The sequence below is a fragment of the Kogia breviceps genome, chromosome 6 (genome assembly GCF_026419965.1).
Source record: "Kogia breviceps isolate mKogBre1 chromosome 6, mKogBre1 haplotype 1, whole genome shotgun sequence".
Lineage (NCBI taxonomy): Eukaryota > Metazoa > Chordata > Mammalia > Artiodactyla > Physeteridae > Kogia > Kogia breviceps.
In genome coordinates this window covers 63,845,683-63,866,998 of record NC_081315.1, presented here as the reverse complement: position 1 = coordinate 63,866,998, position 21,316 = coordinate 63,845,683, and the positions used below count along the sequence as shown (strand labels likewise).

At 43.4% G+C, this 21,316-nt stretch overlaps 1 protein-coding gene across 6 annotated transcripts in view; it reads left to right on the top strand.

Annotated features, from left to right (window-relative positions):
- The first annotated feature begins 6,827 nt into the window (after positions 1 to 6,827).
- Positions 6,828 to 21,316, top strand: part of HPSE (heparanase) — a 35,249-nt gene continuing 20,760 nt past the window's right edge. For 2 of the 6 annotated variants that reach the window (XM_067036937.1, XM_067036936.1), the window contains exons 1-3: positions 7,069 to 7,394; positions 18,898 to 19,043; positions 20,782 to 20,907. In XM_067036937.1, coding sequence (XP_066893038.1) covers positions 7,180 to 7,394; positions 18,898 to 19,043; positions 20,782 to 20,907 — 487 coding nt within the window. In that variant the 5' untranslated portion in view covers positions 7,069 to 7,179. Of the gene's footprint in view, positions 7,395 to 18,897; positions 19,044 to 20,781; positions 20,908 to 21,316 lie in introns of all 6 variants that reach the window. The other 4 variants (XM_067036938.1, XM_067036935.1, XM_059066984.2 and 1 more) reach the window with 4 other exon arrangements.

Below are 21,316 nucleotides of genomic sequence, written 5' to 3'. Positions count from 1 at the left end.
TGCCCCTCTATTTCATTTCTCTGTTGCTGCATAACCCCAAATTTTATGATATAAATCAAGAACCATCTTACCATGTTCATGGATTCTAAAGGTCAGGAATTTGGACAGCACACAGCAGAGATGGCTTATTTCTGCTTCACAATGTCTGGGACCTCAAGTGAAAAGAACAGAATGGTTGGTGTGATTTGAATCACCAGGGCTGGAATCATCAGGAGGTTTCTTCACTCACAGATCCGTCCCGGTGCTGGGGTGACTTCGAGGCTGAACTTAGGTGAGGTTGTTGACTGGAGCATCTATCTGTACATGGCCTCTCCATTTGACTTGGGATCCTCATAATATGGCAACTGGGTTCCCAGATGGAGCATCCTAAGTGGGAGTGTCTGGAGAGCAAATGTACCAAGGGAATCAGGTGGGAGCCATGTGGCTTTTATGACCTAACCTTAGAAGTCACCTTGTGTCATTCCTCTTATGCCATACTGATCAAAGTCTGCCTAATTTTCAAAGGGAAGAAACATAGATCTCCACCTTTCTATGGGAGGCTGGATAGGTCAAATTACAGAAGGATATGTGGTTTGGGAAATACTGTTACTTCCATATTTAGAAAATAAAATCACATACCCATCACCCGGCATCAATAACTGTTCACTCATAGTCAATCTTTTTTAAAAATTCTTTGTCCTTGATTTTATCTTATTTTTTAAAATATTTATTTATTTATTTATTTTGCCTATGCTGGGTCTTAGTTGTGGCACACAGGTTTATAGTTGCAACATGCAAACTCTTAGTTGTGGCATGTATGCGGGATCTAGATCCCTGACCCCGGGCCCTCTGCATTGGGAGTGCAGAGTCTTACCCACTGAACCACGAGGGAAGTCCCATCAATCGTGTTTCATCCATACCCAAACCCACTTCCCTCCTCCTGCTGAGTTTATTTTGAAGCAAATCCCAAATATCATATCACTGTACCCATAAACACCTTCAGTGTATATCTCTAAAACATAAAGATTCTTGAAAAACAGCCACAATGCCATTATCCCACCTTAAAAAAAATTAGCAATAACTTGTCTTGTATCATTAAATATCCAGTCTGTGTTTCCCTAATTGCCTCATAAATTTTTTAAAACAAAGTTTATTTGTTTGAGTTGGGATTGAAATCAGGTTATTTCTAGCATTTTTTGAATAGACTCTTTAATATAAATTTTTCCTTCAGAACCGAATGCACATTTGGCCTGAGTATGTCTGAAGAGCTTCAGACTGAGGATAAAAATTTGTCTCTAGGTGCAGCCCCTGTGGAACACAGTGTGGGGATTCCTCAGAAAACTAGAAATAGAATTACCATATGATCCAGAAATCCCACTCCTGGGCATATATCCAGACAAAACTATAATTAAAAAAGATACATGCACCCCTATGTTCATAGCAGCACTATTCACAATAGCCAAGACATGGAAACAGCTTAAATGTCCATCGACAGATGCATGGATAAAGAAGATGTGGTACATATACACAATGGAACACTACTCAGCCATAAAAAAGAACAAAATATTACTATTTGTAGCAACATGGATGCAACTAGAGATTATCATACTAAGTGAAGTAAGTCAGAAAGAGAAAGACAAATACCATATAATATCACTCATATGTGGAATCTAAAATATGACAAAAATGAACCTATATATGAAACAGAAACAGAATTGCGGACATAGGGAACAGACTGGTATTTGCCAAAGGGGAGGGAGTTGGGGGAGGGATGGAGTAGGAGGGTGGGGTTAGCAGATGTAAGCTTTTATATACAGAATGGATAAATAACAAGGTCCTACTGTATAGCACAGAGAACTAATATCCTATGATAAACCATAATGGAAAAGAATATATTGAAAAAAAGAAAGTATATAAATATATATGCATTACTGAATCACTTTGCTGTACATCATTAATTAACACAACATTGTAAATCAACTATACTTCAATTTTAAAAATGCAAAAAAAAAAAGATTTGTCTCTATCAGCACACCTAACAATTTCCCACCTGACTGCAAATGAAGTAAGTTAATGAGATGCATGCTTCTCAGAAATAGTATTTTCCATTTTCTATTCTTTTTATGAAATAATGACAAAATCTAATGCCATATTCAAATTGCACAATCATGCCCAAACCAACTATTCAATGGAAGTTGTAGAAGCCATTGCCCGCCCAGCTCATGGAGCATTCCAACATGCACTTTGGCCACAATCTGGACGCCAACAGTAGCCATTACAATGCCTAAGTCACCAGCACTAAATCAGTTCCATCACAAGGACAGTTTCCTACACAGGCCACCTTCCTTATTAACTGTTTATCTGGAGTCAACAAAGCAGGAAATACTTTCACCCCACTCCATAGCACTTATTTCTTGAGAGGGCCCCAAACTACCTGATGCCTGGACCCAATTCAAGAACATAGTAGAGAGTCTATCCTACATATAGTATTGGGGTAGGACCCCTCCTCCCTATCTCCCCAACCACTTACTTATTTCCAATGCATTTGCTGGAAATTTCCTTCTTTGCCCATGTTTGTATTGTTTATACTGTTTATAGAACCCGGAGATGATAATAAATAATGTCCACGTACCTCACTTTATTGTGCTTTTTTTGGCATAAGTATAATTAACAGGGTCTTCCAGGGCCTTCACCATCCCAGAGACAGGTGACCAAAACTGGACTGTCAGCTTTCCTCTGGGGATATATGAATAATCCTTCATCCTACACCACAGTAACCTACCTGGTTACTGTGTGTGAACACTGGGACTTATAAGTCCTTATTCTAGGGACTCTTCTTGCTTTCTCTGACACCCCCAGGCTCACTTCCTGTCCCCAAGTACCTACTTTCCTACAGACAGAGAGTGAAATACATATTTATAAGGTATACATAGACATAAACAATAGAAAAAAGTGGGAACCCAGTCTAGAACTATAGAGAAATGCACATCCATGTTCTATGAACAGACATCCACACAAGAGAGGAAACAGAACACCTGTAGTTTACTTTTAAAAATATAAATCTGGGACTTCCCTGGTAGTGCAGTGGTTGGGAATCCACCTGCCAATGCAGGGGACACAGGTTCAAGCCCTGGTCTGGGAAGATCCCACAGGCTACGGAGCAACTAAGCCCGTGCACCACAGCAATTGAGCCTGCCCTCTGGAGCCAGCTAGCCACAACTACTGAACCTAGAACTACGTGCCTAGAGCCCATGCTCCACAACAAGAGAAGCCACTGCAATGAGAAGCCCGCACACAGCAACGAAGAGTGGCCCCCACTCGCCGCAACTAGAGAAAGCCCGCACGCAGCAACGAAGACCCAACGTGGCCAAAATAATTTTTTAAATAAAAAAATAAAACGAAATATAAATCTGATCATATCACATCCCCTCTCTGCCTGCTGAAAGCTTGAAGCCCTTCCAGTGCTTCAACCCCATCGCTGCAAGGATATTGCAAGGCCCTGCAATGCCAGTCCCCTCGTTCTCTCTGTCCAGCTCCCCTAGACATAGCCTCTTCCTTCCTGGCTCCCTCACCCTTGCACATGCCATCCCCTTGGCCTTGAATGCTTCCCAACCCCCAACTTTGCCAAGTTGTTTACTCATCTTTCAGCCCTGGACTTGTTTTATCTCCGTTGGAACTCTCCCACCCACACAAATTCAAATCTTCCAACATACGCATGTAAACCACCATGATCATCTTTGAAGCATCTGTCACACTTGCAATTTCACTTCTGTGTGATTTTTATGTTTTAATACCATCTGCCTCCCCAGGGAGACTGAGTGCTGCAGATTGCAGGGACCCCTCCTGCTTGCTACTTCCTCTTGCCCAACCCAGTGCTTGACACATGATAGGCACCCAATACATTTTTGAATGATTAGATGAATAAACACATATGTGAAAGCACCTTGAAGAATAACATACGCTCAGTGCATGTTAACTTCTTTCTTTCCAGTCTCTAGCATATATTTGCTTTTAGTTTCCCCTTGTTTTCGAGTATAGTTTGATCGTCGAAAAATTAAAAGTAAAACTTTAGTAAGTCTTAACCCAATAACTGAAAACAACATATTATCTGTGTACTATTTACACAGTCTGGAGGGAGCCACAAATGCCTGAGAGATTGCCATCACTAAGGGATTTCTACATTAGGATAATCTTAATTTTCTAGACAGACAAGTGAAAAGATTATTATTTTCTGAAGACGCCCTGCAGTCAGCTTGTCTTATAAGTGTTTTTAGTCGTTGACCTGGTAAACTTTCTGTGAGTCCCTTTTAAGCTTTTAGCCCAATGCCACTACTGAAAGTCAGTCCAAGGCCACATGGAAATGATGTTACATCATAATTATTAAATGATTCGCATGCACTGGTCCTAGTTCATTTAAAGGTTTTTATTTCTAAATCATGATCATCACATAATTTGTGAGTCACTAAATCTGAAAGATAATAGTGGAAAACCTCTGGACTTAGAATCAGAAAGCTGGGTCCAAACCTACTTTACAAGATTATTGTGAAGATTAAATGAGTAATAATAATAACTCATCTGTTGAACACGTACTTCATACTGCATATGGAGCTAGATGTGTTACATATATTAGGTTAATTGAGTCTTAAAAGAAGCACTGTGAAATATGTATTATTAAACCCAGTTTTCAAATGAAGAAGCTGAGGCTCTGGGAAGTTGAAAAACTGGCCCAAGCTTCCACACCCTTCCAAGCTGCAGGCCTAAGATACATGTAAAAGGGCTCTAGCTAGGATGTGTGTAAGCTGGACTTGCCATAAAAATATAAGGTATCTAATTATAAAGTGTCTCTGAAATGACAAGTTCTTTTAATATTACCACATAGCCTCCCTTCTATGTGCCTGTATATTCTTATCTGGCACAGTGGAGCAAACCAGCTTAGATCCAGCAGCTGGGAACTCATCTGATCTCAGCCATCATTTATGCAAGTCACTTTTCTTCACTTCCTCATTTATGTTTTCCCAGTTTCCATATTAGTAACTCACATGTGGACCGCACTGACCCACATCTCACCATGTCACAAGGATTTACTAGTTAGAAAACTTGCAATGATCAGTTTTCGAAACCGCCCAAATATTCCAAAGAAATTGGTGTGATTTGCCCCATGACAACAGAGGCATGGGTGGAGTGGGGTAGGTTGTATGCACAAAGGCAGAAAAGGAGCCCAAGCATCTGCTTTTCCACCTTCATGTCTGTGGCCATATGATCCCCTGGTAGCTTGGTGTTTATAGATGAATTTTTTTCTTATGTATAATTGTAGGATAGAAACCTGATTCAGATTGCACAGTTGCTAAGTAATGGATACATACACAGAAAATCTCCAAACTGTAACCCTCCTCAATTAGCTATACATTTAACTTTTTTTTTTTTTTTTTTTTTTGTGGTACGCGGGCCTCTCACTGTCGTGGCCTCTCCCGTTGTGGAGCACAGGCTCTGGACGCGCAGGCTCAGCCGCCATGGCTCACGGGCCCAGCCGCTCAGCGGCATGTGGGATCCTCCCGGACCGGGGCCCCTGCACCGGCAGGCGGACTCTCAACCACTGCGCCACCAGGGAAGCCCTACATTTAACTTTTAATGGGAATTCTCTGGAGGTCCAGTGGTTAGGACTCAGCACTTTCACTGCCGGGACCCGGGTTTGATCTCTAGTCAGGGACTTTGGGGGGACCTAAGATCCCACAAGCCACGCAGCATGGGGGAAAACCTTTTAAATTGCTTAAAAATAGACAGATCTATGAAAATTAGCCATAAATTTCAAAACAATCCATTTTTATTTATTACTTTATTGGAGGTACAATCTAAGCAGAAAAATCTAAGAGTTTTGGTGTCATTTGCTTACTCAACATTGATTGGATGCCTACTAAGTGCCAAGCACTGTGCTGTGAGCTTCGATGAATGCAGTAGACAAGACAAACCCCATCTCTGCTTTCACAGAGTTTATAATCCAGCAGGTGAGGCCAATGTGGAGCAATACTAACAAATGTGGTAAGTTCTAGCAAGTTCAGGATGCTGTAAGAGTGTGTCATGGGGGGAATTCAGCTGCCTGGAGATTCAGGCGAAGCCTCTTTGAGGAAGTTATGTTTCAGCTGAGACAGGCTGCCATCTGCTCCGGGTTGTGTAAGTGCATTCACATCCCGATTCTGACCCTTGGACATGTTAATGTCTCAGAGCTTGGGTCCTCACATATAAAATGAGGATAATGCCCACTTGTCAGTGCCGTGGGAGTGAAGCACCTCCTGAGGTACCAGGCATATAGTAAGCCCGAAGTGCATGGCACTTGGTGTAATTACATACCAATGTAGGCATCAAAGGGAAACTGAAGAAAAGTTTGGCCAACAGCTAAAGATAAATGTATGGAGGGGAAACTTGGCAAAGTCTCCAAATTCAAGGGACAGTCGTTACCCCACACTTGTATGGAGGCTGTATGTCCCGAGTTTCAGATATTGGAACACCTAATACTTTAAGGCTCTGCTAAATACTGCTTTCATGAGAAATTGATAAGAAATATTTGCAGTTAATCTCTTTCTAGGTGTAGGTTAGCCAATGCTCAGATTTTTTTCTGGCAAAAGTAAGATGCCTGGGAAACAGCACTCCCGCCAGAGGACACATAGTTAATCCGATTTTGGAAAGCTCAAGTGACAGGCAAGTGTTCAGAAGCCAGATGAGGAGGGAAGCGATAAATGCTCACTGGAGACTTTAGTTGAGGTCAGAAGACCAGGCGCCACAGGCGAGGACCTGGAAGAGGGAACCGCTGGCGTTCTCAGCAGCGCTCACCGGACATTATTCTTCAGGAAGCCGGTCGGGGATGCCCAGCGCTCCTCCCCGCTCGCTCCCTCCCCAGGCCGCCCGGGCGCTTGGATCCTAGCCACGTCCTCACCCTTCAAATGGGTGTGAGTGATTTCTGAAGTGGACGGGACCGCCGCCGAGGGGAAAGCGTGCAAGGAGGTGGGAGTGAGCGAGGAGGCGGAGCGGGGTGGAACGGGGTGGAGAGGGAGCCGTGGGAGGGATGTCGAATGCAGAGGGTGGGTGAGGAGGAGTGAGAGGGGGGCGGAAAGGAGAAAAGGACGCTGTGGCCGGGCAGGAGGAAGTGCGCCAGGTCTCGACGGTCGCTGCGCACCCTGGCGGGTGGGGCCGCCAGGTGAGCCCGAGATGCCGCTGGGCTGGAAGCCCGGGCTGCTGCTGCTGTTTCTGGGGCCGCTGTGTCCCTGCTCCCCGGGCGCCCTAGCGGAACCCGCGCCAGCTGCGGACGTCGTGGTGCTGGTTTTCTCCACCGAGCGGCCAGTGCATCTGGTGAGTCCCGCGTTCCTGTCCTTCACCATCGACGCCAATCTGGCCACGGACCCGCGGTTCCTCACCTTCCTGGGGTAAGTGCGGGCCTGCGGGTCCTTGTCCTCTCTCCTGCCCTGCTGACATCACGCCCGCCCTGCAGGCCGCTCTCTTCTCTATACTCTGGAACCTTCTCATCTCTCCTCTCTCTCTCTCTCTCTCTCTCTCTTTCTCCCCAGCCCACCCCCTGCAGGTCCCCCAAACCCTTTCCCGCCTTCATTCATTCAGCAGGTGTTGCCTGAGCGCCAACTAAAGGCCAGGTATTAGGGGAAATTGCGGAAAGAAACTTCCCATCTGCCCCAGAAACTCGCCGGAAGGAGGGGGCCCGGCAAGTGCACCTGGAGGGCTTTGAGCATTTGAATTTGCTGCACCTTGTAGGACAAGTAACACTGTGCGCCAGGTTTCAGTCCCTTAAACTCTGTTAGTAAGGTTAAAGGAAAACAACAACTTTTTCCTTGGGAGAGGGGGAGGGAAGGAAAAGGCCACAAAGGAGAATAAGCTTACTTATTCTATAATAAGACTTTTAAAGAGCAGTTTTACGTTCACAGCAAAATTGAGCGCAAGGTACACAGATTTCCTATACTACACTCTTTAAAAAAATTTTTAATATCACATCAGTGAGACCTGGAAGACTGTTTCAGTGACGTACAGACCCTTAATAAAAAGCTCTCTCTCCAAGATGAGACTGCAAAATGTGGCACTGCTTTACTAGCTGTAATTTGTTTTCTCACTTGAGAAAGACTGAGCCTAGTGCAGGTTCACTGGCCCCTGCCCGTGAGTGCAGGCTGATTCCAAGATAGGGCTCTGCAGGGACAGACCCAGGTCATCTAGGCCACTCATCTAGGTCATGAGAGCCTCCAGAGATGACCACACCTCAACCAATGCAAACACCCCGAATTCCGCCATTCCCAAACACCTCCAGACTGGCCTTTCTGTGCCCACACCTTCAGCTGCTATTGCTAATTTCAGTGACTTACTTTGCAAATAAAAGCAGATAGCCTAAGGTTTCGAGATTGGCAGTGAGACCAGCCTTGATTCCCAACTCTGCTCAAACCGGTGGCTTGGTTTTTACAGCTTGCTTGGCAACTCCAAGCCTCGATTTCTTCAACTGTAGAATGGAACTTCTAAAACCTTCCTGTAGGATTGCTATGAGCATTGGATGAGATAATAAATAAGTACTTAGTGTTTGACAGTGCTCAAAATTTGTTCATTGCTTCTTCCTGGAAATTGGTGAGTATTTGCTAACCATTCATCAGTTCTCTGTGCATTTCTTTCAATGGTATTAACCTCTATCTTTCCCCATGTGGCAAGAAAGGAAGAATTTCCTGGTGGGAAGGAGTTCCCACTTTTTCCCCTTTCCCTTATGGAAAGTGAGCTGATATCAGGCAGCAGCTGGCTGAGAGACAGAAAGATTATTCTGGTGAAACACTGAACTAGAGGGCTCCATATCTGAGGACCCCAGGCCTAGCTTGGGATGGGGGGTGGTGGTGATAGGGGAAGAGAGGGTGTGAGGTGCCTTACTGCAAACAGAAAGATTAAGTAAATGACCATTTATTGAAATGTGAGACCTTAGGCCCTTTGCTGCTGCTGCAGCCAGCATATACCCTACCCACCCCACCCCCAAGGAGGAGCATTTGGGTATCCCTTCCTGGAGACACAAGCCCAAAAGAAAAAACCTACAGTATGACTTTTGGGGTCCAGGCCTGATCACCCTGCAGTCAAGCTAACCAACTTGCTAGCAATGCTCCCCAGCCCCAAACACACACAGAACTTCCATCTTCTTAAACACATCTCTTAATTTCCCATAGCACTCTTTCTTCCCCGCCCCCCTCCACCTTTTTGTTAAAAGCTGGAGGATAAGGAAACCAAAAAAGCATAGCATGCAATCAATAAGACTGTTTGTTTACAAAACACAATGTATTCCTGGTCCTATGGGCTTCTCTCCAGGGCTGGCTCCTGACCCCTCCAGGTCCCTTCCCTGAGCAGAAGCTGTTTTCCATGCCTTCTCCCCAGAGGCATCCACACTATTCTCAGCGGAGACCTTACAGACTGCAGCTCAAAGAAGAATGAGCTCCCTCCCCTTCTCACCTGAGACAGAGCTTCTGAATTAGGGTCTGAGTGTCCATCTCCCCAGGATGGCTGACACAGTGCCCAAAGTGACCTGGCCATCTCAGAAGACAGACTATTTAGCTTCCATCTCAAAAGACAACACAGGGCTTATCATCTATCACAGGAGCAGAGAGTCAGATGGGTATTGTTGTATTTCACTTCCTCAAGAGTGAAGCTGCTTGGGTGAAGACGGCAAGAGCTGTGCAGATGAAAGCTGAAGTACTAAGAAGGAGAGGATTATAAAAATAGCTGACACTGGGGCTTCCCTGGTGGCACAGTGATTGAGAGTCTGCCTGCCGCTGCAGGGGACGTGGATTCGTGCCCCGGTCCGGGAAGATCCCACATGCCACGGAGCGGCTGGGCCCGTGAGCCATGGCCACTGAGCCTGCGTGTCCGGAGCCTGTGCTCCGCAACGGGAGAGGCCACAACAGTGAGGCCCGCATACTGCAAAAAAGAAAAAAAAAAAAAAAAAAAAGCTGACACTAATTGAACCACCGTCATAGGCCAGGCCCTGTTCTAAGCACCTCCTAGGCATTAATTCATTTAGTCCTTGCTACAAAACTGTGAGGTCAGTACTGTTATCATCCCCATTTTTAAAATGAAGAGATTGAGGCCAGGGAGATTCAACACCTTGCCCACGGCCAGCCAGCTATGACATGAAGGAACAGAATTTGAAGCCAGATGCTAATTGTAGACACACGAGTACACAAAAAGAAAATAAAGCAGTTCATATTTTTTGAAGGCAGCAGAGGAGGGATGGTAGAAAAAGATTGTCTGGAAACAAATTGAGAACACTGATGTAATGAAAAGAAGCACTGTCTTGAGAACAGGAGAATCAGGGCCCATATTGCTATGGTACTTCAAAAGAGGCCCAAGCAAATTCAGTCAGATGGCACGGTTCTGGTTTCCCAACAGTGGCAAACGGATGTGTTTTGGGTTTGTTTTTTTTTATTTTCCCCACATTTGCAGTTAAAGAACATGGGGTACACAGAACTTAAATGCCAATGGTAGAACAATCTAGAATCAGGAAGGAGCATCTTTTCAGTTTGCCCTCTTCCTGGAGGTAACTCATCAACAACCCAGTCAAAAGCTTCCTAAGCCCGACTACATGCAGAGCTCCCAAGAGGCCCTGGCCCTCAAAGATGGGAGGACAGAGACCAGTAGGGCTAAATAGAAATAGAATGTGGGCCTCATGAGTAAGCCACATAGTGTAATTTAAAGTTTTCTAGTAGCCATATTAAAAAAGGGAAAAAAGAAACAGGTAAAATTATTTTTAATAGTATATCTTACTAAACACAAAATATCCAAATTATTATCATTCAACATGTAATCTATAGAAAATATTAATCAGATGTTTTACACTCTTTTGCAAACCAAGTCTTCAAAGTCTGGTGTACGTTTTATACTCCCAGGACAACTCAGTTCAGACTAGCCACATTTCAAGCTGCACGTGGTTACTGTCTTGGCAGTGCAGCCACATTTCAATACAAGCACAGTTCACTAATTCAAGGTAAAACTTAGAGCACTGAGTCAGTGGTAGAAATCACAGAGCAAAAACGGTGGTGCTACACAGCGATTGCAGTGAAAATGTAGCTGTGCTTGCATTTCATAAGGATTTGCTTATTTTATTTCAGCAAAGTTCATCCCTTTTTGCCAATTTGATAAACATGTATTATTAATAACTTTCAATAATCAGATTCCTGCATCTTCATGGACAAAGTTGCCTTCCATATTAGAAAAGCACTTATTATCAATGTCAAATGCATGTTTTGATAACCAGTGTTGGAAATAACCTCAGGCCGTCTTTGTGCCTGTTGCTGAGAGAAAGAACCACAGCCAGAGAAACAGAAAACTGAGAACAATCAACAAGCCACAGGCTCTGAGTTTCTGAGCCCTGAGACTCTGCGCTTTCCCCTGGTTGAGCAGCGCTCACTGTGACCTTCCTCTACAAAGTCTTTCATTGTTCAGCCTAGAGCCCTTTGCATGGTAACCCTGCTCCATTTTCCCTGGAGAATATTCCTGCCTCCTCTTTGCCCTAGCTAAAACTTGGCTCTTCTTTTGAAGACCCAAGTGGAGAAGTAGACGCAGCTACTTCTCTGAAGTAGCCCTTTGGAGTAGAAGCTGTGCATTCTCCCATGCTGCAACCCTCCCCCATTCCCCAGTGTAGCTTCTAGATAATTGCCCACTGGTTTGAACTCCGATTGCTGTGGTTCAAATCCCCATTGGCTTGTTACCTTGGGCAAATTACCTAGCCTGCTTTTGTTCAGGTTCCTTGTCTGTAAAATGAGGGTAATCATGACACCTACCTCTTTGGGTTGTTTGGGCATTAAGTGAAATAATCTATGCAAAGTGTGTAAAACACTCAGTTTGGATAACTTGATGCCTGCTAGAGATGACTGTCCTGATCCAGTGTGAGGTTTGCTATCTCCATGTCTGGCTCTCCTCCTATGCTCCTTGAGACCGAACTCTGCTCTCCTCTTACTCACTCTTCATTATTGACTGAAGATCCACATCGATCTCACAGTTTCCTCTGCACTCTGACATCCCACCGCCATCCTAGATGACTTCAAGTCCACTTGAATACTGTCTCTCAGTTTCTTCACACCCACATTTTCTTATAATCTTCACTCAGTGTTTTACTGGAGCCAGTTTCCACCAGCTGGTGAACTGTGTGCATTTCTTCCCAACTCCACATTCAGTGACATCAACACCATTACCTTGAAATCAGCCTTGATGGGAATATTTACACCATGAAAATTGGCAAATGCAAAAAATAGGGCACTTTTCTGGGGGCAAGGGGCAGCTTCCTAAAACACACCATTTCATTTACCTGTTGCCATGGCCATGTCTTGACTCTTTCCATAACTAAGAACCTTTCGACATCTGAAATCTTAAATTGAAATCTCCCATTCTTGGATTGTACTCCTTACCCTCTTAGCTTTTTTTTACTTTGTGGATCCCACCACAACTATTTTTTAAGTACCTCCACTGAATAGCCTCTTCCTTTTACTTCTTCCATATCTGATGTGAGCTCCTTGATTTATCACATGAATCATTTTTATGATAATATTCCCCAAACTCCTGCCCCATTTTTCTTCTTGCTAAAACCCAAACCTAGCTTAGTCTAACTATATTTTCCCTGTTTGGAATCTATAAGGTGGCCATAGGTCTGTAAATGGAAAATATTATCTAATCATGTACTGTCATGCATATTAATAAGCCCCTTATAGGTATTTGCCTCTGCTTCTAGTCTTAGTGGCCACCCTGCAAAGCACCGCTATTATGCTCTTGGGGGCAGAGGGGAATCTCTCAGTGACACGGCTTGATGTACTGTAAATTCCTGGCCTCCAGACTTACTTGGCCTTTAATGCTACTCCTTAACACTCCTTTTCTGGCCTCTCTCATTCTCCACTTCCTTCAAGACTCTGATCCCACTTCTACTTCATCACTCTTAGTCTATGACCGCATTTCTCTTTCCCAAAGAAAATGAAGTCACTAGGTAGGAACTTCCTTTTCTTCCTGCAGTCGAACCTGCAGACAGCATGGCTACCTCTAGCTTTCTTCCTTTCTCTCTTCTCAGCCCAGTTCTTCTAGCACTGCTGTGGATCCTCTCCCCTCCCCAAGGACTTTGCTCTAGCAATCATCTCTCTCCTGTATCTTTAACCTCTCCCTTTTTGTTGGATCCTTTTTCTCGGCATAGAAACATCCTCAAGTCTTTCCCATCTCAAACACCTCCAGCACGTGTGCCTCTGCATTCACCACCCTCTTTCTCCTCCCCTTTGCAGCCTTTCTTCCTAACCATGCCTTCCTTGGTCCACGCTCATGATGTCCCCATCATCGTGTCATAAAATCAATCTCTCCCACATCATCAGTGACCTTTCATTGCAAAATCCAATGATTACCTTTCAATCCTTATCTTATTTGTCTCTATTATGGGTTGAATGTCTGGGTGTCCCCTCCAAATTCATATGCTGAAGTCCTAACCCCTGGTACCTCAGTCTGTGACCTTATTTGGAAATAGTGTCATTGCAGACATAACTAGTTAAGAATTGGTCATAATGGAATGGAGTGGGCCCCAATCCAATATGACTGATGAGCTTATAAAAAGGGGAAATGTGGAGACAGACATATACACGCAGAGAACCCCCTGTGCAGATTGGAGTTATGCTGCTACAGGGAACTACCCCAAGTTGGGAAAAAGACCTGGAACAGATCTTCCCCCAGCAGCTGCAGAGGGAGTATGGCCTTGCCAACACCTTGATTTGACTTCTAGCCTCCAGAACTATAAGACAATACATTCCACTGTTTAAGCCACTCAGTTTGTGGTACTTTGTTACTACAGCCCTAGCAAACCAATACAGTCTCCCAGAAGCATTTGACAAGGTTGACATTGGAAACACTCATCCCTGTGTCACTTCCATTTCTGGGGATTTCCACCATCTCTCTAACGGTTCTTCTCCACCTCTTCTTCTAGCTTATCTTCAGTGTTGATGTTCCTCAGACTTCTGACCTAGGTCTTCTTTTTTACTTCACATAATCTCCTGAGTGGTTTCACCCACTTCCATGGTTTCACACCACTTCATGCAGTGGTGTGCCAGAAAATGTTTCACGACTGGCTCTCTGGGAGGAGAGGAGACTGATTTATGGTTTTTTTCTGATTTCTGTAGTATAAATATCCCCACCATGGCTGACTTCAAACTGCCAACAGTTTAACAGCTGGTTCTCAGAACGAAACAGTTGGCTCTCACAAGCTGTACGAGTCAGTGCAGGGTGGCTCCAACTCATCTCTGCTTTTGTGTCAGAGATAAGCAACTTATTTTTACACATAAGGTAAAATAAAAATACCTGCAGACGTTTCTTTCCCCTAACAAACTGTTCCAGAAATGGAATATCTGCAGCTGCTTCTACGTGTTCTTTTGTTATTTCCACGTCGTTGTGGTGGCAGTGCTGATGCCGGTGGATTTTTTCCCCCCTTTCTTTTTACTGTATATGATAGAAATACTGTACCTTTGATCAATTTTGTTTTTATGACAAGTTTGCAGCTGTTTTTTGTTGGGTTTTTTTTTTTTTTGCAGTACGCGGGTCTCTCACTGCTGTGGCCTCTCCCGTTGCGGAGCACAGGCTCCGGACACGCAGGCTCAGCGGCCATGGCTCACGGGCCCAGCCGCTCCGCGGCATGTGGGATCTTCCCGGACCGGGGCACGAACCCACGTGCCCTGCATCGGCAGGCAGACTCCCAACCACTGAGCCACCAGGGAAGCCCTGCAGCTGTTTTAAATCTGGTTTTTGTCAGAGGGTATCAAAATTGTATCTCAAAACAAGAAAATATTCCATTACAAAGGAGACAAACAAAAAGGTCCTTCATACCAATACTTCGAAACATGTGATTTCCTTTACTTGGCAGGAGCCGTAGCACTGGGTTTTAATTTTGTTCAGAAAACAGTCTTTGTCTGGGCCCACTTGCCCTTTCATCAGACTGGACTTAACTGTTCATTCACTTGACGAATATTTATTAAGCACCAGCTGCGGGCCAGGTACTCATCTAGGTGCTGAGGAGATTCTGATGAGCCATACAGAGTCCCTGCTTTCACAGAGCTTAGCTCAGGAGTGGGGATAGATAGTAAACCACATCAACAAAAAAGGAAGCTAATTTCAGAGAGTGATGAACTCTGTGAAGAACATAACGGCAGGGTAATGTGGTCGAGAGTAACCCGAGGTGGTACCGTCACCACTTCTGGGAAACAGGCTCTGATCCTCAGGCCTCTGAGCAAGGCCGTGCACAGACGCACGTCTTGTGATACCACAGCTCCTCCCTGATGCTCACTTTCCCTTCCTTTCCCAGACAGCACCAGTCTCTCCCGTCTCAATTCCTTACAGATACCAGTTACACAATTCTAAATGAGCTTCCCCTATCATCAAACACAATCAAAATCAAAATCGAGGACCAGAATTGGTGCCTGGACAAAAGCAGTGGAACAGGGCCAGCCCAGAGTGACTCTGAGGGAGTTCCTTGTATCAGTTTTAGGGCAACATCTCTGCACCTGTGGGCTAGGGATTCACTAGTCATTGGCTTCTAGACTGAGGACCCTCCAGTCTACACCTCGCCTTTATGTGTTTTCTGAGCTCCAGGCACACATGGCCAAGGGCCTAATGGCAATGTTTTTTGGTTTTCACTGGCATGTTAAATTCTACAGCACTGTGCTCTGCCCCCACCTTCCTCCCCATCTCCAGTCTATCACCTATTCTTCATCTCAGCAAATGATATTCCCATCTTCCAGATGCTTCCCAGGGCTGATCTTGGACTCTTCTCCAACATCCAGTTAAACACCAAATCTAGTATTTCTGTCTCCATATGTATCTTGAATTTATCCCTCTCTTCATCCCCACTGTTTTTACCTTACCTCAGCCCATCACTTTCTGTCTACATTAATGTGACCACAGTGTTGGTCCTTCTTTTCAGTTATTTACACTGCAGCCTGAGATTCTTTTCTAAAATAAAAGTCTGGTGTGGGCACTCCACTGCTTTAAATCCTTCCATGGCTCCCCACTGCCTTGATATAAAATTGGAACTCCTGGACATGGTGTCTTACAAGCCCTCCATGATATGGTCCTGCTTGCCTCTCCACTCTATCTTCTCCCAGCACCTCGCTGTCCCCAGTCTCTAGGCTCTCGCCACACCTGTCAGCTCTTCGGTGGTGCCATATTCCCTTCTTCTACCTCTGGTGTTTGCCCTACACCTGGAACACTTTCTTCAATCCCACCTCACTATCTTCGATCTGGATAAGATTTTTTCCTTTTGAACATCTAACAGTGAAGACACTTGCCCCTGCAAAACCTCTAACCACTTCCTACCTCTAGGGCAAAGTCTGGGTTAAGATCCTCTTTGTATGTTCTGATAGCATTGTTTTGGAATTGCCTATTTACTTGTTCATATATATATATATATATATATATATATATATATATATCACTGGACTATAAATTATATGAGAACAGCAGCTACCTCTGGCTTTTTTGTTTGCCATTGTAGCCCCAGCAACTAACATAATGCCTGACACAGAGTGCACCTACAATGAATATTTATTGAATAAATTAATGGATGACTATGTCTCCTTTAAGTAAATCTTGTTTTTTTTCACTTATTATTATTATTATTATTATTATTTTTTTGGCTGTACGCGGGCCTCTCACTGTTGTGGGCTCTCCCATTGCAGAGCACAGGCTCCAGACGCGCAGGCTCAGAGGCTATGGCTCACGGGCCCAGCCGCTCCGCGGCATGCGGGATCCTCCTGGACCAGGGCACGAACCCATGTCCCCTGCATCGGCAGGCGGATTCTCAACCACTTTGCCACCAGGGAAGCCCTCACTTATTCTTAAAAAGACAGAAACACACACACACAGAGTCATCTTGTATGAATTAAAATATTTTGTGCTTATTATAGAAAATGTGAAAAATACATAAAAGCAATAGGAAAGAGTCTACCATCCATTTCATCACATAATTATGACTCCTGTTATCTCCTTCTATATATATATTATTTTCATTGTTGAAATCACACTATGTCTATGTTCCTTTAATAGTAAAAGTTGTGGTTATTTAAAGTGCAGAATTCCCTGGCATTAAGTGTATTCACATTGTTGTGCAGCCATCACCACCAGCCATCTTAGAACTGTTTCATCTTCCCAAACTGAAACTCTGTACCCATTAAACAATAATGTGCTTTCCCCCTTCCTACAGTTTATTTTTTTCATTTTTTGGCCATGCCTCGAGGCATATGGGATCTTAGTTCCCCAACCAAGGACTGAACCCATGCCCCCTGCATTGGAATCTTAACCACTGAATCACCAGGGAAGTCCCTACAGTTTAGTTTTATTTGGGTTCATAGCATAGTGGAAATGGCTTTCTTCTGAATCCTTACTCAGTTCAGACGAACATTCCCATTTATCTTCAAGAGGTTCTGAGGATTTCCTGGCAGATGCCATCCTTCCCAGAGTTCTTTGGTACTGTCAGGTATTTCAGTCAATTCCATGTAGATAACATCCCTGAAGTCTCACTTTGTGCTACATCTCCTCATGCCAGGACCCACAATAGGTTCAGGGGCCCTCAAAAATATTTCAAGGTCAAAAAAAAAAAAATTTCAAGGTCTTTTAAGTTCCAAAGAAAATGAACTTTTAGGTCAAAGAAAATGTTTTAATATATAATGTTAACATATTTGTCTTTACATGAATATCATCACAAAATATAATTTAAAAAAATTTTTATGGTGGAAGAGGTTCATGAAGGCAAAAGTGCCTAGGTAGTACTGTAAATGCTTTCATGTTACAAACAAAAAAAAAATGGTGAGTAGGAATCGCTAAAGTTTTTAAGGCAAGAAACTTATCCTTTGGTCAATTTCCACCTTTTAATGTCTCTTTCCTAAGCAAAAATAAAGAAATCTTACAGAAATTTTACATAGCACTATATATAGTTAAAGCAGGAGCACACATTGAAATTTTAAATTTTAGGTCCTGTCTTCAGTTCCTAGGATGTCAAGAAATACTGGCAATTAGATAGTCCTCCTGGCATGATTTTCCGATTTGAAATAAACCCAAATGTAAACTAATTAACTGGGCCATTTTGAGAACACACAGCATTGGTTCCATGTGTTTTAAGAGCTTTCCAGAGAACACTGAAGCCAGGATCACATATGTGAGGCTTCAGAAATACATGGCAAGTGTCCCCGTTACCTGGGTCTTCTGTTTTTTTAGTTTTGTTCACTTAAATATTCATGACATCTTCATCTCTCTGAGAGAAGGAATTATAAATCATTCTAATTCCATTCTATAGCATTCTGTACCATTCTGAGTGCATAATAGGTACCTATCAGGAGCGTTTGGGGCTTGATGACATATGCATTTAGAATTGCTTGAATTGGAAGTGTCCTAGGTGGGTAGGAATTAGAATCTTACATCGTTCTAAGTCATTTGACTTAAATTTAACAGGAAGGTTTTCCTTGGGTTGGAGGTGGGGCTTGGTCAGGGAGAGGAGGAGGACTCCCAATCATTTATGAACTTCTCTGGGAACATATATTTTTGAAGACAATCTATTTTTCAAAGAAACAGAGTCATCTTTCCACTCTCTCACCTCTTTTCCTCCATGAATCACAAAAGGTTATGAATTTTTTGAAAGTACTGAACATTATACTGCTTGTCAAGTTGAAATATAAGCTCTTGCCCGAGTCAGAGCTCCAAGTTTTCTCAGGTGCCTAGAAGAGCAGCCTTGCAATTAGGAAGATTCCGATTGAGACAATGTCCCTGTTAGAGCAATATTTCTCCCTCCAGGGCCTGAACAGCTATTAGGAAATGGGTCCACCAAGAGAGAAGGGAGTAAATGTGTTTGACTGTATTGTCTTGGAAAAAATAATTTTAATTTCTTGCTTGTCTTCATAACAGTTCTTCAAAGCTTCGTACTTTAGCCAGAGGTTTGTCTCCCGCATACCTGAGATTTGGTGGCACGAAGACGGACTTTCTCATTTTTGATCCCAAGAAGGAACCAACCTTTGAAGAGAGAAGTTACTGGCAATCTCAAGTCAACCAGGGTGAAACTTTAAAGATTAACCATATATCTGAGTTAACTTGAGTCAGTCGTGGGCATTCTCAGAGAAGAGCTATTGCTCACATCTAACAATTAATAAGAGATGAGGGGCTCCCAGCAGACCCGTGGAGGCACCTATACAAAAGGAGGAAGCTGTGGGCAGGTTTCCTCCTCCTGATGTTTTCATGAATGTGAGACATTGGGGCGGGGGGATGGTGTGCTGGACACAACATTAGGGCAGGGGAGAGTTAGTTGTGGTGTAAACAGAACAATGATTGTAGCTAAAAGGACAGAGCTGCCTAGAGGGGCCTGTGAGTAGAAATGCACCAAAACAAAAAGAGTATTTCCTGCTCAAGACACAGCACTGATTGAAACCCATTTATTCCAAAAAATGTGGATGAAAGGTGTGATAAGGGGACATGGAGATATGCTCTGCTTCTAAGAATGGATTTCAAGACTTGATTTGTTGGGCAGTGGTTCTCAAACTTTATTGACTAGACATAATCACCTGGGGTGAGTTTGAATATTTGGATTCTTGGGATCCAACCTTAGGTTACAAGTTTAGCAAGCTCCTCAGGTGATTCTGATATTGGGAGTCTGTGGGCTTCATCTGAGAAACACCCTGAGGCGCCACGAGGATTTGCCCTGTGTCTTTCGTAAGTGCTATACAGACATCAAATGGAAGCTAAATCATTATCTAAACAGTTATTAAAAAACCATATACATCATTGAATTACAATAATGAATTATGATATATATAAATGAACAATATTTTATTATTTTATATATTACATATTTCCTTCTGTTTATTTTCTGCAGTTAGGAAGTTTTTAGAACCATTAATCAATAACTGTGCCAACTGATAGAATAGTAATTAGAAAAAATGAAAAAAGGAGAGTTTTCTTAGTATAACACGTTGGAATATGTTTAGACCTGGCCCTTTCTCACCAGTCATATGCATTCAAAAGCTCTCATAAATTTAGATAGCAAACTGTCCTTTGCTCATCATTTTTCTTCATGCTGTGGGGGGGGGGATCACTGGGGTTATCCAAGTGCTTCAGAAACATCCTTTGTGAGCACAGGGGTGGATGAGGCACCCGCTGTCAGAGAGCCAGAATGTGCAGCTTCCCAGAAAGGAAGTCACTGGCGGGTCAGCCGGTCGTGGCAGCCGCCCCCGGCAGCCCTGCTGCCTTGTGATAAGGAAGCACAGTCTGACTGATAGGATAGTGGTGTATTTTCCAAGTACCCATGTTGTGGTCTCAGGAGCTTTGATGATACCAAATTTGAAGGAATAAAAGTCAACATTCCCTGTCCTACCATTTGGCAAGAGGAAATCACCACAAAGCAGATATAGTCCTGTAAAACAAATTTCTATATATGTTGAAAGTGAACCTTAAGAGAACTGAACTATGTTTTTTTCCTGTGGGTTCTCTAGTAATTTCAGGTTTCTGAGGAGCCTTCTGAATTGCTAAATAACTTGAAGTTATGTCCAATGTATCTATGTCCAGTATATGTCCACTGTTTCTTCAGAAACCTGCCCTTTGGCTGTTTTTTTGTGGTAATTGATTAGCCAGCAAATTTGACATGTATAGCAGAATATATCCTTCTCCGATGTTATACTTAACAACCAGAAACTCAATTATCCTGCTTTAGTCGCATAAATAGCTAACTAAATAAGTGTATGGCATTTCAACCGTATCATTGTGAAAATAGATTCTCTAAATTTTTTACTCCATTTGCAGATATTTGCGAATCTGGATCCGTCCCTTCTGATGTGGAGAGGAGGTTGAAGTTGGAATGGCCCTTCCAGGAGCAGTTGCTACTCAGAGAACAGTATCAGAAAAAGTTCAAGAACAGTACCTACTCAAGTAAGAAATGAAAGGACCCCTGCAAGTGTCCCAGCCCCCAAAATATTTGGATGCCTTGAACTTGGGCTTGAATCTAATGAGCCCTATAGCAGTTGTGTAAAGCTGCATAATCCTCAAATGTTAGCAAGAGTTAATGGGCAATCTTCAACCCCAAACTTCTGTTTTTTACTTTTCTTCACCTGACTTTGCCTACTAGCCACGGAGTGAAATATAGAATCATTCATTCACAAGCTAATAATGACCTTTACTGCTCTGAAGAACTGGGAAGTCAAGGAAGACATGGATATACTCCTTGTGTAAAAGTAAAATATAAAAGTGTGAAGAGTAAAATGTGAAACCATTCACACCTCATTGTTCATTCTGTTTCCCCTCCAAGAAGCAGCCACTGCCCTGCCAGTGATGTGTTGTG